The 15,920-nt window shown below is 40.8% G+C and overlaps 1 protein-coding gene across 1 annotated transcript in view; it reads left to right on the top strand.

The window, feature by feature from the left end:
• The first annotated feature begins 420 nt into the window (after positions 1-420).
• The window catches only part of ITGAV (integrin subunit alpha V), an 80,706-nt gene continuing 65,206 nt past the window's right edge, over positions 421-15,920 (top strand). The window contains exons 1-2 of the mRNA XM_090045280.1: positions 421-600; positions 6,177-6,304. Coding sequence (XP_089901406.1) covers positions 422-600; positions 6,177-6,304 — 307 coding nt within the window. The 5' untranslated portion in view covers position 421. The remainder of the gene's footprint in view (positions 601-6,176; positions 6,305-15,920) is intronic.

The raw sequence follows: 15,920 nt of genomic DNA, 5'->3' as shown, positions 1-15,920 counted from the left end.
CGCTGCAAGGCAGAGCGGTTCCAGTAACGTGTGTGCACGCCCTGAGGGGGCAAGGCAGAGCGGTGCCCACCAACCCTGGCTGCCCCTGCTCGCAGGCTGCAGCTCCCAGCGTCTAGGGCAGACGAAAGGATGCCACAGCCCTGCTCCCTGCACCTGCGCCTCCAAGGCCGGGCCCCTCACCCCGGGCGAGGCCGGGCCCGAGACGGAGCCTCCCGGGTCAGGGGAGGGACGAGGCCGGCGGGGGAAGCAGCCCCGGCTCAGCCCCCGCTCCTCCCCGCCCGCTTCCTGCCCTCCCCGCGCGGGGCGGCGCGTCGCATCGGCCGGCGGGACAGGGGGAGGCGACAGCGGCTCCTCTCCGCCCCGCCCGGAGGAAGAGGGAACCGGGAGCAAAACAGGCAGCGCCCGCCGGCCCGACCCGACCATGGCTCGTCCCCGCCTCTGCCTCGTCCCGCCGCCGCTGCTGCTGCTGCTGCTGCTGGGCCGCGGGCTGGCGCCGGGCAGCGCCTTCAACCTGGACGTCGAGCGCCCCGCCGTCTACTCCGGCTCTGAGGGCAGCTACTTCGGCTTCGCCGTGGATTTCTTCGCCCCGGACCCCTCCTCGTGAGTCCGCGCCGGCCGGCCCCGGCACAAGCCCTGCGGGCGGCTCGCAACACCGGCCCTTCCCGGCCCCAGGGTTTTGCCTCCAGAAAGTTTGCACTTGGGGGTGACAGCGGGAGGGGGGTTGGGAGAGCAGCAGCGCCCCCGGGCAAAGACTTGCCCTGCCCTTGCCCTGCCCCTGCTGCTCTCTTTCCTGGGCGTGGGGGAGAGGAGCAGGCCCCAGGGCTGGGCTGCTTGCACCCTCTGGGAGGGCTGCGTTTTGTGGCTAGTGGCGCAGGGCAAGCCCGTGGGGTTGGGGCAGCGTTTCCCAACTCAGAAGTGGGTCACACAGTCACAAGAATATCTCAAAGGGTCGCTGCTCGGCCTCTCTGCACCTAGGATCAAGTGTAGGGAGCATGCGAAGTCCCAGGGACTGAAGGGTCTGGGATGGAGGATGCGCATCCGAAACCTCCTCTGGGCTTGGACCTGTGTGGAGGGTGCTGCCAACAGAGTTGGGAGTGTCTGAAGTCCCTGGGGTGACGTGCCCAGGATAGAGGATGCTGGTGGGTTGTACAACATGGTGTTGGCAAGGATTGAGTGCTGCCTGCTCAGTCCATTAGGTGTTTGAAACAAATGAGTTCTGCTCAGTCGATATGATTTGGAACTGATTTGGCTAATTCGACCGGGAATATGAACTATATTAAAAAATGTGTGTGTGTGTGTGTGTGTGTGTGTATATGTATATGTATGTATGAAAGGGTCCCTTACCAACTTTAAAAATGGATCAAAACAGACAAGTTCTTTGGGGAAGTCAGATACCTTTTATTTGACCAACTAAAATAGTTGGAACGATTCTTCTTTGCAAGCTTTTAGGTACAAATACTCTTCATCAGGCAGAGGGAGCATTTCACAACCAACACCCCTGAAAAATGGATCAACAAACTTAAAAAATGGATCCTCCTTTAAAGGAGAAAAATGTGGGAAACTGAGGCCTTTCCCTTGCAAGCTGGCAAAGTTCCAGCCTGCAGGGGCTGCTTGGGGCCTGTCCTGCCCCACACACCCTCTTGCCCCCATACTAGGGGTGGGGGGCAGCAGGTTGGGAGTGATGGGCACTGGGTCAGAGCTGGTGATCAGTGTTTACAACTGGGGCTTGGTTAAAAAAAAAAAAAAAAGATTGAAAACCACTGGTTTAGAAGGATGTAAAAGCCTGTTTTTTCTCTAGACACCCTCCTCTGTAGGCATCCTGAAACAATAGGCTCAAATCCCAGGAGGGAGGAGGCGGTCATTCTTTAGCCCCTCAAATGTATGCCAAGCCAAAGCAAATGAGGGCAGTGGGTGGAGGAGTCATTTTTCTTCCTTAGGCCCAAGCTAAGCATTGCACAATTCCTTCTGCAGAGCTAGCTTTTGAATGGGACTTGAAAACATACAGCTTTATCATGTACACTGAATGGACACTAAGGGCCATCTTTTTCTTGTGAAGTAGAGACCCACTGAGGTAGACGTGCACGTACAGTTACTAGGAGGGTGTACACAGATTGGGCACATACCAACTTTGCTAAACTCTTCTTGCAGGTGCTTCTGGGACAAGTAACTTTTTTCGCTCCTTGTTTTTGCATGTCCTTGTAGTTGAGGAGAGAGTCACAGACATTGTGATTAAGGGGTGTGTCCAGATGAGTGCGCACATGCATTTCTCTGGGGACAACTAGTAGTGGCACAAATTTGTGCCACTGCTAGTTGTCCCTGGGGAATGCCCCTGCACATGCAGTGTGGCATGGGACATATTGCCCTGAGTGAACTAGGGGAAGCTGAGGCCAGCACCTGGGCTGGCCACACCTGCCTTACCTGCAGTCCTGGTGCTCCCCAGGACCGCAGTGGCAGCAATACGGACACATGGAACCTGGTTTTGGGTGGCACATACTGCTGCCATGTGCACTGCCCCACCTTTTTCAGCACCCTTTTTTTGATACTGGGCTCTCCCAGTATCTGAATTTGACTCCACACTGCAAGTATACAGTGCAGAGACCCAAACATACACACGGTGTGTTTTGCAGTGCTTCAAAAGCCCTTCAAAAGCATGTGCGCACTCGTGTGGACATGCCCGATATGGCCAGTTTTCTTTCCGGTTCTATATGATTGTTATAATCCTGGTAAACACGCAAATCTAGGCACATATGTGTGTTTGCATATTGTAAAAAGGAGCTTTTTGGTTTTAAAAAAATCTGGCCACATCATTTCTGTGACATGTTTCAAAAGAACAGAAGTTTGCTCTGATGACTTATGCCACGTGATCTGAATATCTGTTTTCCATAGCCTTGGGAAGAAGCTCATTTGTCTTGCTTTCTACTGTCCTTCCCAAAGGCAATGGATATATTTTATAAGTGCTGTAGCTGTGCATTTTGTGAAGTACTTAAAGATTTTTTAAAAGCTATATGGATGTGCACTGTATGAAGCTGTTGCAGTCTAATTTGAATTGACACCTTGGATTAAGCATGACATAATTTGTGATTCACAGAAATGTTTCATAGTTAGTTCATCAAGCCATAAAAATTGGTGTAATAGTAATCAACCATAATCTATTTTATTGTCTCAGTTTTTGTCCCCTTCTCTTCTCCCTCCTCCATTCCATACAAAACAACTTTTATATCTCTTACATTAGGGAATTTTCTGTCCCTCTTCTGATGTTAGCATGTAGGAATTGTTTACAAAATCGTCACACATTAAGTAACCAATGCTTTTTACAAAGTTTTCACCTGATTTGCATTTTCTTCAGATAAAGAGAGGTCACTCTGTCTTAACTTATACAAATTGCAACATCTTTTCTGCTTCTCTCATCTTGCAGGAGTTTCGCTTTTGGGGTAAAAAATCCTGCTGAGCATGTGTAAGAAATTATAAGTAGATTGGTAAATATACATTATAAGCAAATGATACCTGGATATTTTCTGATCTGACTTCCTCTAGAGTCACCTATGGGAATTTTTCCATTGATTTTAATGGGAGTTAGAGTGACCTCCTACTGTCTTGCTGTAAAAGAACTTTCTTTTATTTAATACCCAGATCACTTACTTTCCAGATCATCAGCCAAATGAAGCACATCTAAATATCCTGGAAAATATGTTTTTCTTCCAATTACTTTGCATACCATTAAAAATGAAGTATTTCAAATCTTTATACAGTCAAAATATGTACATGATATAATATGTTCTGTACTTTCCCTGATTCAACAAAATTTAAGCTTCAGTACAGCAGATTTAGCATGTGTTTATTCACATTCTTAAAGTTAAGCTATAAAATATTCTTGCCAGGTGGTCCCCAATATGGGAACTAATTATTTGCCCACTGAGTAAAGAACAAATCTCCCATTAATGTCCACTATGCAGGTTCAGGCCTTGATTTTATATGATAAACAGAAGTGTGACAGTATAAAAATACAGGGATGAAAGCTTGTTTATTCTCATGGCTGCTACATGGGAGAAGAACTAGTGATGAACATCAGGCTGCCTGATGTCTGCAGTGAGTTGTGGTGCAGAAACCTAAGAGCAGTGTTTTGCATCATGATTAGCAAAAGGCATTTAGTGAAATCAGCTTTGGATTTTGTTATATGGTTTCTGTCAAACTTGTGGGAGGGGTTGCTTTACTCCTGAACGTTTGCTGCTGCTTTGGAGAATAGCTGTTGATCACAGACTTTTAACTTGAGTTAGCAAGGTTTAATGATAATAGAGAGTAAGTAAGTTTTGGCCAGCTAAAGCTTGTCTAGCTAATTTAGTAATTCCCAAAATCAAAAGTAGCAATTCTATAGTTTGTTGTATGCCCCTGGATGTTATGGTTATGAGAACAGATAATAGGAATGTCCAACTCTAGGTGCCAAATGTTAGTCTTCCATCGGAGTATTGAAGAATCGCTTCTTTAGCATAGATGTTACGATACCACACCACAAGATGGAGGGGAAAATGAGCACTATTTTACTGAGACTAAAAAACCCTTACAAAAATCATGTTAGGGAGGATCACGTATGTTGTGTTGCTTTTGCTTCTAGCATAACAATATATTAAAATACCTGTCTGCTTCCTGGTTTATTTTTATGCCCATATAGTTCACACTTCTCACCTTACATTGGTGAGCAATAAATTCAACAGAACCTTTTGCGTAACTGCCTGCCAGTGTGAGTAGGGGATTTACAGTCTGGCCCGCAGTCTTTGAGCCTCTTGTCTGCTATGAGAGGAAGAGTGTCAGAGTTTATTCTGTGTTCACTCATGGAAATTATTAATACTCTTTCCCACAAAAAAGGCTTACAAAAACACATATGACTATATGATACCAGTCTTGTATAACATTAATGGAAATTTACCAGCTCATACATGAAATCGACTTTTTTGCTTTTTATTGTAGTGATAAATCTATGAATATTTTATTTGCGTCCAGCAAATGAATGACTAAAATTTTGAATGTCTGCATAACATGTATTCCAGCTACATTTAATTTCCTTTATTAATAAATCTCACAGGGATTTTTTTAAAATAATTTTAAAAGTTGATTTCCTTTTATAAAGACTTTTGCAGTCTTGAAATTCTAAATATTACACATTCAGAAACAGCTGGGAATAATTTGGGGCAAGTCACCACCTGCTCAGTTGGTCTTCATTTCTTTAATTAGTGTGTATTCCTTCAAAAGGTGTCATTATATAATTTTCATGTTCCTTTTTCTTTTAAGTGTTTCTGTTGTATATAGGTAGCCCATTGTAAGGTGGCTTGATAATGGGGATAGAGGCTTTTTATTTGTTCTTTCTTTCTTTCTATTTTGATAATATGTCTGCAAGAATGTAGAAAAACACTCCAAACCCTCAAGTTTATAATAATCCAGTTTCTGGAGGCATCTGGTATGCATATAAGTAGAGAACGCTGTAAGAAAGAACATTTTTAAACTGCAGGTTCTGAGCACATTATCCTCTAGTGACCACTGGTTGGAATGGAAACATGAATATTCTTATCAGGAGATTTCTAAACGTAGAATGGATTTACTGAGAAATAGGATTAGTACTTAACAGATTTGAGTAAAGATATGAGCATGCACATGTGTTGTTCTCATTAACTGGAATTCATCTAGATCATCATTTTTAAAAAGATTATTACTACTAGAGTGATTCCCTAGTGAAGACGTTTTAATCCAAGAAACACTGGGTTTTTATCAAACATTTTTAAATTGTCTCTAGTTATGCCCTTAATGAGAACTGAACCCAGACTGCTTTTATTTCTTTTTTACAGGGGTGCATTTCTTCTGTTAAATATATATGCACCCAAGTCTGATTAAGACAGTGGAGAAAGAAAAATAGTTGAAGTTAAAATATTTGTTTGAAATCTTCAGAGTACACCAAAAAATCTTAAATTTACATCTCTGTTTTTTTCTGAGAGCTGTGTCTGGGTTTTGTGTGCATGTCAAAATATATTTTATTTAAACAGAGTGCGAAAACAACACCCCAGTATAAACAGCTGACACACAAATAGTTTTGATATAGATTTAAACATTGTGTCTAAGACTTTTGGTTGAAATAAGTTAACAATGACTTTGCTCTTGAAACCTTTTTTTGTTTTTGCTTGTTACTTTAGGACATTTCTTCTGGTAGGTGCTCCAAAAGCAAACACTACCCAGCCTGACATTGTAGAAGGAGGCCAAGTGCTGAAGTGTAACTGGAATTCCAACAAAAACTGCCAACCTATTATATTTGACTCCACAGGTAAAATATGTTTTATTGCAGGGGTTGGCAAAAACACCTGCATGTTGTTGTGCACAGCGCGGGTAGCGGGGGAGCTGCAAGAGGCCCGATCCTTGTTATGGTATCACAGCCCCGGCCGCTTACCTCTATCTGCCTCGAAGTGTGTGTATTGAGCAAAATGGCGCGAATGCCGGGGATGTTTTGTGCCCTGTTCTGTTGGATGCAAATGTATGGGACTTGTGATTCTTTCCCTGCCCTAAGTGATTTTGGTGACACAGAACGGATTCATATTCACAAGGAGCTCATGACTGCATTTGGCTTGTTTGCAGTCAAGCCTGACTCTCTCTCTCCTTGCTCACTGAGAATTTGATTTGGTTGATGCCTATTGAAAGCTTATATGATTGCAGGTCACAGTTTTTGTTTTTTAACTTGATTATGTCCTCATATAGAGGGTGCCTTTATATATATATTGATTAGTTCCTCGTATATATTAGGTGCCTTACTACTTCTTGAAGATCTGAGCCACAGCATCTTAGAACCACTCCTTAATACAAAAAAGGAAGAAATATTATGGAGTGGTTCTAAGATGCTGTGGCTCAAATCCTCAAAAGGTAGTTAGGCACCTAACTCTTAATGAAATCAATGGGAATTTTTTCCAAGAGACTATGTCCGTTGAGAATATAACAAGAAACTTTTGCGTGAGCGAGAGCTATGTTTACCTACATATGTGCATCTCTCACTGAAATTACAGAGACCAAATTGAAATTTTAGCAATGTAAATCCAAACAAAATGAAACGAAACAAAACAAATTACCAAGAACCGTACTATACGCTTCTGTTCTGTTGGTTTTTTCCTGATGTTTCCTTACTATATTTATTTCTTATCTATGACAGGATTTCTCAGGTTGTCGCAAACAAGAACTTAGCTCACATTAACCCAGTGTACTACAACTAAAAATTGGCAATGCATGTGATGTTATAGACTGTATAATGTTTATCATTCCAGTTACTCGTCATGCTTTATTGCACATAGTGATTTCTACCAGTTGTATTAGGCTGCGTGATAATCTGCTGCAGATGGTTCTACACTTGAGCTACTTGGTATTGAGTCCTGTTTCCAGAAACTTGTTTTAGGTCAGCATGTGGAAAAAACCTTGCATGTTGTGAGTGCATTAGCAAGGCCCGTGATGGCATGGCTGAGGAAGCACCTGAGATTTAAGACACTGCTGGGCACTAGCGAGCCATGTGGTTTTTCCAGTCTCTTGTTTTGTCAGTCTTAGGGATTATTATGTTTTCTCAACCTACAATATGGTAGCGTGGAGAAGTTACTCTTTCATTTAATTAATTTGTGAGCAGAGTTCTGTTAACATCTATGCTTCTGAAATCTGCATATGATTTCCTGGAAGTTGCTCTGTTACTATAAATGTAAATGCTAAATGTGGTATGTAGTATACATAAACATCATTTGAAGCTAGTTTCTTAAAATCTTGCATTTTTCATAAGGGGAAGAAAAAAACATATTTTAATGTTCTTTAGGCTATTTAACTTTGGCCCACCTACCAGTTTGTCATCTTAGAGTAGCACTACATAAGGGGACTTAGCCAATTCTAATGTAGCTGATTTTAGGATTGTGTTGTATTTTATCACTACTCTTTACAGATGTATGATTCAGAATTCAGATTTTACTGATGTTTTCCTGACACAAGTGTATGTGTTCTGCTACTCTATTTTTATTTCTGAGCTAGAGAAAGTAAACCTTTTAAAGTGGAATTTAGATATGACAGGCAGTGAATTTGGAAGTTAGTATCAGACACCAAAATACTTGGTTTTCTTAAAATTCTTAATGATAAGGGTAATTGTGTGATGAATTGTGAAAAAAAAATTCCTAAAGCAAGTAAGGTGCTTCTCAATAAAAGTAGACTAACTACTTAAAGTCAGTAGCAAAACTCCCATTGACTTCATAGTTTCATAGTTTGTAGAGTTGGAAGGGACCTGAGCAGATCATCGAGTCCAACCCCCTGCCATGGCAGGAAACCCCTGCCAGTAACCCAGGATTTCACTCTAGGTTTTTGCCTTAGGGAACTTGCAATGTAATTTCAGACATGAGTGAAATGAAAGGCTTGTATATGGTATGCTAGGAAGAAACTTAAGGTGATCATACAGTTGCTCGGTTTAGTCTTGAGTGTCAATTTTATAAAAAGACATCTTACTAATATAGTCCTAACAGTGTGGGTTTTCTCCTTACTAAGTGAAAAAGAATATACTGTATTAAAGCTGTATTTAGGGTATTGTGGGAATCTGGCTGGGTCATGCAGCTCATGGTGTAGAAACAGGCTCTGACATGGTGTTAATAAAATAGAGATTCTGTTTTAATACGTTAAAACTGAAGCAACATCACTGTGTTGGCACCATTATTAAACAGCAGAATGGATCTCCAATTCTTTCTCTTTGATGCATTTGTATTTACTTGGTTAAACTTAAAATACCATCTTGAACATCTGTCTTTATCAGGAATGCAAAAGTAAACAATTTTCAGGTTCTCCAATTCATGTCTCTTTCCACACCAGTCAAAAATGTTCCTCTAAATTGGATCCCCCCTATGAAAAGATGCCTAAGGGGTAAGGGACAAGAGAAGATGTACATCTTCAGCAGAAATCACAATATGTGATTTGTGTTCTGAATGTATACAGTAGGCTTTCCAATCAGTATGGCAGGCCAGGGAAATAGATCAAAGGTCTGGCTGCTGCATGCTGGCTGTCTGTTTACCATACATTTTAATATATTTTATATTAAAATATTTTGTTCAATTTTTTTGCCTCTAGGTAATGAACAAATTAGTTTCTTGGAACTTAACTATAAGACTAGCAGACTTTATCACACATTAATCAGTCGCATGTTAAGTCATTGAAACTTAATTTCTATGTTGTTTAAAACCCTGAAAATGCTTCCAGAAACCATTTTGAAGATTCTGAAGTCTAAATAATTTCTATTCAATGAATTGCTTTCAGTAGTAGACCATATGTTGGGAATTGGATAGGTTTATGATGATTCCCCAGTGCATGGAATAGATGATAACTTAACCCTCTCACATCACATGTGCACTTGTGCATGTGTGTTTTGGATGGTGACCTGCCCAGAGACACTGAAACTATTCAGGCTCACTCATCATTTAGCTGCTCTGTGAATCTGAAACTTAGCATCTCTGTGTGCTTGGACTAACTTTTAGTTAATTTTCCTTATAATTATTCTTTTAATTTTAGGCAATCTGTGAAAAAAAATCTTAATTTCTTAAGGTAATATAAAAATTTGCATACGTCTTAGTTTGTGATTTGTTGGGGAGGCAGTGCAGACTTGTTTCTTTCTTTCCTCCTAAGACTGGGTTTTCCTCCTAGGCCAAGGCTTTAGCAGAAGCCTTCTCCATGCTACTATTTTAGCTGAGTAGTTGATCAGCATTAATTTCAGGTACTGCTTCCTGACAGTTCAGCAGGGAAATGAATCTGACCACAGAGGAAATTGCACAGTGCACCATTGTAAATAATACTGTAATGATCATGTTTCCTAGCAAGTTGAAAGTATGAGTGTGCTGTTGTGCCATATAATCAATGGTCCCCTGCACTTCTGTTTTAAAGGTCCTCTGAATTGCCAGCTTTGCAGCTGAGGGTTTCTGTTAATACCTCCTGCTGTTGTATTTGTCTTTTTCTGTCTAGTTTTATCTTTCTTCTCTGTTCTTTGATCTGTTTTCACCCTTTTCCTTCCCTGTCTCTGTTTGCCTGTTTTGCTCTTCTGTCCTAAGCTTTGTCCTTTTCTCAACTCCTGGAGACATACTGACAGCAGAATCATTATTTTGAACCCCAAATCTAGTTTTTCCTCCATTATTTTGCTCAGCTCCATGATGGTAGCACCTAAATATGAATTCACTCTTAGACATTCCAAGTTATCATTTGAAAAGTTACTGATTCTTTGATAGATAGTAATAATTCAATTGAATGCTGTGAGAGATGGTGTCAAAAGCCTTGTTAAAGTCAAGGAGCATCACATCCACTGCTCTCCCCACCATCCATAGAGCCTGTGATTTCTGGAAGGAAATCAGGTTGGTCAGGCATGACTTCTCTTGGTGAATCCATGCTGGCTGTTCCTGATCACCTTGTTCTCCTCTAGGTGCTTCAAAATAAATTCCTTGAGGACCTGCTCCATGATCTTTCCAGGTATTGAAATCATGCTAACTGGGCACTACAGTTGCCTTTTTCCAATCATCCAGGAGCTCGACTCTGTGAATTCTCAAAGGGGATAGCTAATGACTCTGAAATTACCTCAGCCAATCCTTTCAGTTCCCTAGGATGCATCCCACATAGCCGCAGTGATTTGAAAGCATCTAGCTTCTCTACGTAATTCCTGATCTGTTCTGCTATTACTCTAGGCTTTATCTTCCCTGTCTTTGCTGCCAGCTGTCAACTTCCCTGTCTGCTGCTGACATAGTTGGTGATGGTCCTGCTTTGAGCAGGGGGTTGGACTAGATGACCTCCTGAGGTCCCTTCCAACCCTAATTTTCTATTATTCTATTATTTTCATTTCTTAACGATCAAGTCCTTGGCATCTGTTGACACATCTGGCTCTTATATGACATCTTTGTCAGTAGTCCCAGGACCTAAGAGGACATGTGGACAGAACTCATGGATTTGTTTATAACCAGGGGAGAAGAGGGATAGAAAATAAATAATCCTAACTGTGTTAGTTAGGGTTTTGTCTTGCCAGGTGACAAAGCCAACTTAAAACAAGTCAGTTAGTTATAAAAAAAAATAGTTACTTCTCATAATCCAATCCTTCTTTTGTCATTCCTGGAATAAATGTTTTCTGAGTTAAAACTGCAGAAGAAGACAAAATTCTGAGTACGTCTACATGTGAAATTAATGTGACGCAACAGACTCCAGAGCACTTCGCGCCAGAGTAAACTGCTCCTGGGCTCACCTACATGTGTACGCAGGACAGGAGAAATTTGATATGGAATGGAGTAGGCCCCCAGCTTTCTGATCTGACCTGGTCCAATTTATACCCCCAGTCACCATCTATATGTGCATTTCAGCATACTCCCCTGTAAAATAGTACTGTCCCTGAATTCGTGGGAACTGTACTAATAGATAGCAACTTGGGCAGCAGCAACTATGAGATGATTAAGTTCAGGATCCTGAGGAAAGGAAGGAGAGTAGTAAAGCAGGGAACCTGGATTTCAGAAAAGCAGACTTTGACTTGCTCAGGAAACTCATAGGCAGAATCTCCTGGAAGTTTTAGGCTCCCCACTACAGGAGGGATGTGGACAAATTGGAGAGAATCCAGCGGAGGGCAACTGAAATGGTGAAGGGGTTAGGGTACATGACTTCTAAGAAGAGGCTGAGGGAACTGGGCTTATTTAGTTTAGAGAAGAGAAGACTGAGGGGATATAATAGCAGGCTTCAACAACCCCTGAAGGGGGGTTCCAAACAGGATGGAGCTAGACTATTCTCAGTGGTGGCAGAACAAGGAGGTGTGGTCTCAAGTTGCAGCAAGGGAAGTTTAGGTTAGATATTAGGAAAAACTTTCTCACTAGGAGGGTAGTAAAACACTGGAACAGGTTACCCAGAGGGGTTTTGGAATTTCCATCCTTGGAGGTTTTTAAGACCCGGCTAGACAGAGCCTTGGCTGGGATGATCTAGTTGGGGATGGTCCAGCTTTGAGCAGGGGGTTGGACTGAGTGACCTCCTGAGGTTCCTTCCGACCCTAATTTTCTATGATTCTGTGCCTGTGATGTTTTACTGTGCGCTAATTAGTCTACTCATTAAACCATAGAGTAGTTTGTTCTTTGCTACAAAGAGTGAAAGAATGTAACATATCCGATATTAGAAAATATCCTTTTGATGTATTAGCATATGTAGGTGCTCATGCACACAGGCATTTGAGGTATTGGGTGGGGTTTTGGGGTGTTTTCAGTGCTTTCAATTTATTGTTCTTGATATTATGGTGCACAGTGTCATTATGAAAGGCAAAATATTTATATCACACATTAACTGTTCCCAAATGTACAGATATTACCTTATAGGACTTCTGAGCAATACACATAAGTTATCTTTGATTTAATAGTTTTGAGTGTGTGAAAATTGCATAATGAACATGTGCATTAGAAAATGCCTTCAGGGTCAGGGGTGCATATTATCATAGTTGTGCTTTGTGTGCACATATGACTAGAGTAAGCATCCAAAAAGCTTACAGGTTCTGCTAATGTGGTTTTTAGAACAGGACCAGCCAAATGCCTCTATTTTTTTCCCTTTTAAAATACGTAGAACCAAAAAAGCAGAAACAGTCCAAAGCAAGAAAATATTAAAACAGGGAAAAACACTTTTGTTGTTGCTATATTAAGGTTTCAAAATTAAAACGTTAAGCAGCAACGGTTTTATAAGCTTAACTTGTACTGCTGATCTACACATGAGAAACGCTATATAAGGGTCAGTAATTCTTTTATTCCTATTTCTCTTGTTCACTGATTTGTTTAATATATCATGTCATAAAATGGGAAGTTTCTTGTATTCCCTGACTTCTGAATACTTTAACTACATAAAGAAACTGTATCTCTAGCACAGTTTCTTTCATTTGAATTGCTCCCTAAAACAAATTGGAATTTTGTATGTTCAAATACAATGTCTGTTTTCTTAATAGAATCCAGTTGTTCAGTGCAAACACTATGATGAGTTCTACTTCTAGAAGAACATGTGCTTGATGTGGAAGTGAATAATTTATCTTCCTTTGGAAACACTAAATGTCCTGGTTTCCCCACCAAAAGGCTATAAAAAACTTCTGAATCATATTGGAAGGGAAAAAAAAAACATTTCTTGCATTCACCCTTAACATCTGTCTTTGGAAAGGTAACGTTGTTAATAAAACTTTGTCTTTTGTTAACAAAGTTTGAATTCCTCCCAGTGAAAGAGGGAAGATTTTCCTTAGAATTTGTTCCCCCCCCGCCCCCCCCCCCCCCCCCCAAAAAAAACAGGATGAAGATGAGAAACTCTTGTTCTTTTAATTAGCCTTATAAGAATTCAAATTGTTCTTGTTTCTCTCTTCTCTTCACCAATATGGGTAAAAATATATACATTATTTGTTGTATTTGTTTTGTAATAGCTACTGAGAGTCCTGATCATGGGCTCTAAGCTGAGCTCTGTACACACACCTAATGGACTGATTCCCCCAAGAGCTAGCTTACAGCAATGGAAGTACTAGGATACAATGGCAGAACATGTTTTTATTTGGCAACAGTGCATAATTTTTTTCCAAAAAACCCCCAAACTTGATGTGGACAAACCGTACAGAAATGAAATATAGCATGGTGGATGATAAGTCGTTCCTAATCAGTTTTGATACAGTTCTCCCACATCACTTACTGTTTATAGGAGTACACTTTATAAGTAAACACAGTTATCTAGTGCTGAAAGTACTTCCCAAATCTTGCTAAGACAATCAACTCCTAAGAAACTGAAGGTGTTTCATATTAATTGTATGGACATTATTCATAGACCATTCATGTTATTTGTTCCCGCTTGAGAAGATTCAGCATATTCTTTCTTTGCCAGAAAAATTATCTTTAAACAAGTTATTGCAACATATAACAAAAATCTGGGAGTGTTTCCAGGAGAGCTGTCCATTCAAATCAACAGATATATGTTTTGCTCATAATTTTTTTTTAAAAATCGTGATACATAGTGAATGGGAGGGTGGATAACCTTTGTCGGCTTCATAAAATCTGGAGGTATGCCTCAGTTCGTTTTGCCAGGAGACACTGGAGAATAGGGTTACTATAAAACTTTATTCTGGGAATGTATACCCCAGTTATTCTGGGATTCACTAACCATTTGGAGGCAATAAGTTAGTACACATGGAAGCAATATGTCATAAATAAATGTGAATCAAATTCCTCTGCTGTGTGTTTTCTTCCAAAACAAAATTGTATTCTTCACCTTTGCATGTCTCTTGCTTTGCTTTGTTGGTATGAAGAAAATTTAAGTTAGTTCTTCCTTTTGCAAGAGTCGTCATCATAGGTGGGAAAAATTTCATAGATTTCATAGATTTCATAGACATTAGGGCTGGAAGGGACCTCGGGAGATCATCGAGTCCAGCCCCCTGCCCAAAGGGCAGGAAGTCAGCTGGGGTCATAGGATCCCAGCAAGATAAGCATCCAATTTACTCTTGAAGGTGTTCAATGTAGGTGCTTGAACCACCTCCGCTGGCAGACTGTTCCAGACCTTGGGGGCTCGGACAGGAAAGAAATTCTTCCTTATGTCCAGCCTGAAACGGTCTTGCAGGAGTTTGTGACCGTTCGACCTCGTCATCCCTTGGGGCGCTCTGGTGAACAGACGTTCCCCCAGATCCCGGTGGTCACCCCGATAAACTTATAGGTGGCCATCAGATCACCCCTGAACCTGCGCTTTTCCAGGCTAAAGAGTCCCATGGCTCTCAGCCTGTCATCGTAAGATCTGTTTTGCTGACCTCTGATCATGCGCGTGGCTCTCCTCTGGACTCTCTCAAGCTTCAAGCTCGTATCGTAAGAAAGAAACAAAGGAAACATAGCAAGTTTTAGTTTTGCAGTTACAAGCTTCCTTTTTAACTTTAAATGCAACTTATGTGTTAGCTCCTGAATAGCAAATTGGGCTGGAAAAATTTGATTGTACTATTCTAAAATATTTAAATACACTGTGCCCTCTTCAGTATGACTACATCCATTATCGAGTACCTGCTTCCACATTAATTCAAATACTTAGAATTATCTGGTGAAATGCAAACAGTTCTATACACCATTGCAATAGTAAAATATGCTTTTAAAAATAACGTGCTTTCATGGTAACTTGCCTATTTTGGGGGCAGATCCAAAATTAGCTTAAAAAATGCTGGTTCATCCATAAGAAACTCTATTGTTTCAGTCTTCTCTTGCAAGTAAACGTAACAGATTGACGTATTGTTATGTTCTTGTTTAACTAGAAAAAGGAAAAGATTACTTTGGAGCGTTGCCTATTGTAGGCAATAAGGCATTGCCGGATACATGCTCTGGCTTCTCTTCTCTTCCAAAAATCTTTCGCCTTTTACTAAAGATTCTTGACACTGGAACATGGGAAAGTTACAGAAACTGTTGGAGATACAAAGCTGACTAATGTGTGTACTGTTTGTAACCTTGGCATATTTTCTAGCTTTTTTCTTGATAGTGTAAGTAAAAAAACCCAAAACAATTCAGGCTTAATCTGACTGGATACAATTCAGCACTTTCCCAATTAACTGTGCTCTCTTTTCATCCATCCAGTTTGGAATACTACAGTTATCTGATATGAATTAGTTGTCTCAAACCTTTTTTGGTTCGAACACTCTTCAGGTCTATAACCTTGATCTGTGGTAAAAAGAAAATGAAGTTTTAAAAGTAAAAATTAATAATAAACTCTTCCCATCCCCCATTCCTGAATTTACTTTCATTCTGTAGTGGGGAATCCCTAGACAACAATAGAGGGCTTTGTTTGGGAGCTTAAACCACCAGTCTGGCCTGGCTGTGTGTGTTTGTGACCTATTTAGTTTTAGGAGGGCATATTAACTGCTTTGTGCAGCTTCATTCTTTCAGTACTCCACAGTTTAGGAA

This window comes from Crocodylus siamensis, chromosome 4 (assembly GCF_052110815.1).
Source record: "Crocodylus siamensis isolate JL-2025a chromosome 4, ASM5211081v1, whole genome shotgun sequence".
Classification (NCBI taxonomy): domain Eukaryota; kingdom Metazoa; phylum Chordata; order Crocodylia; family Crocodylidae; genus Crocodylus; species Crocodylus siamensis.
The sequence above is the reverse complement of the archived record's forward strand: the minus strand, read 5'-3'. Positions and strand labels throughout refer to the sequence as shown.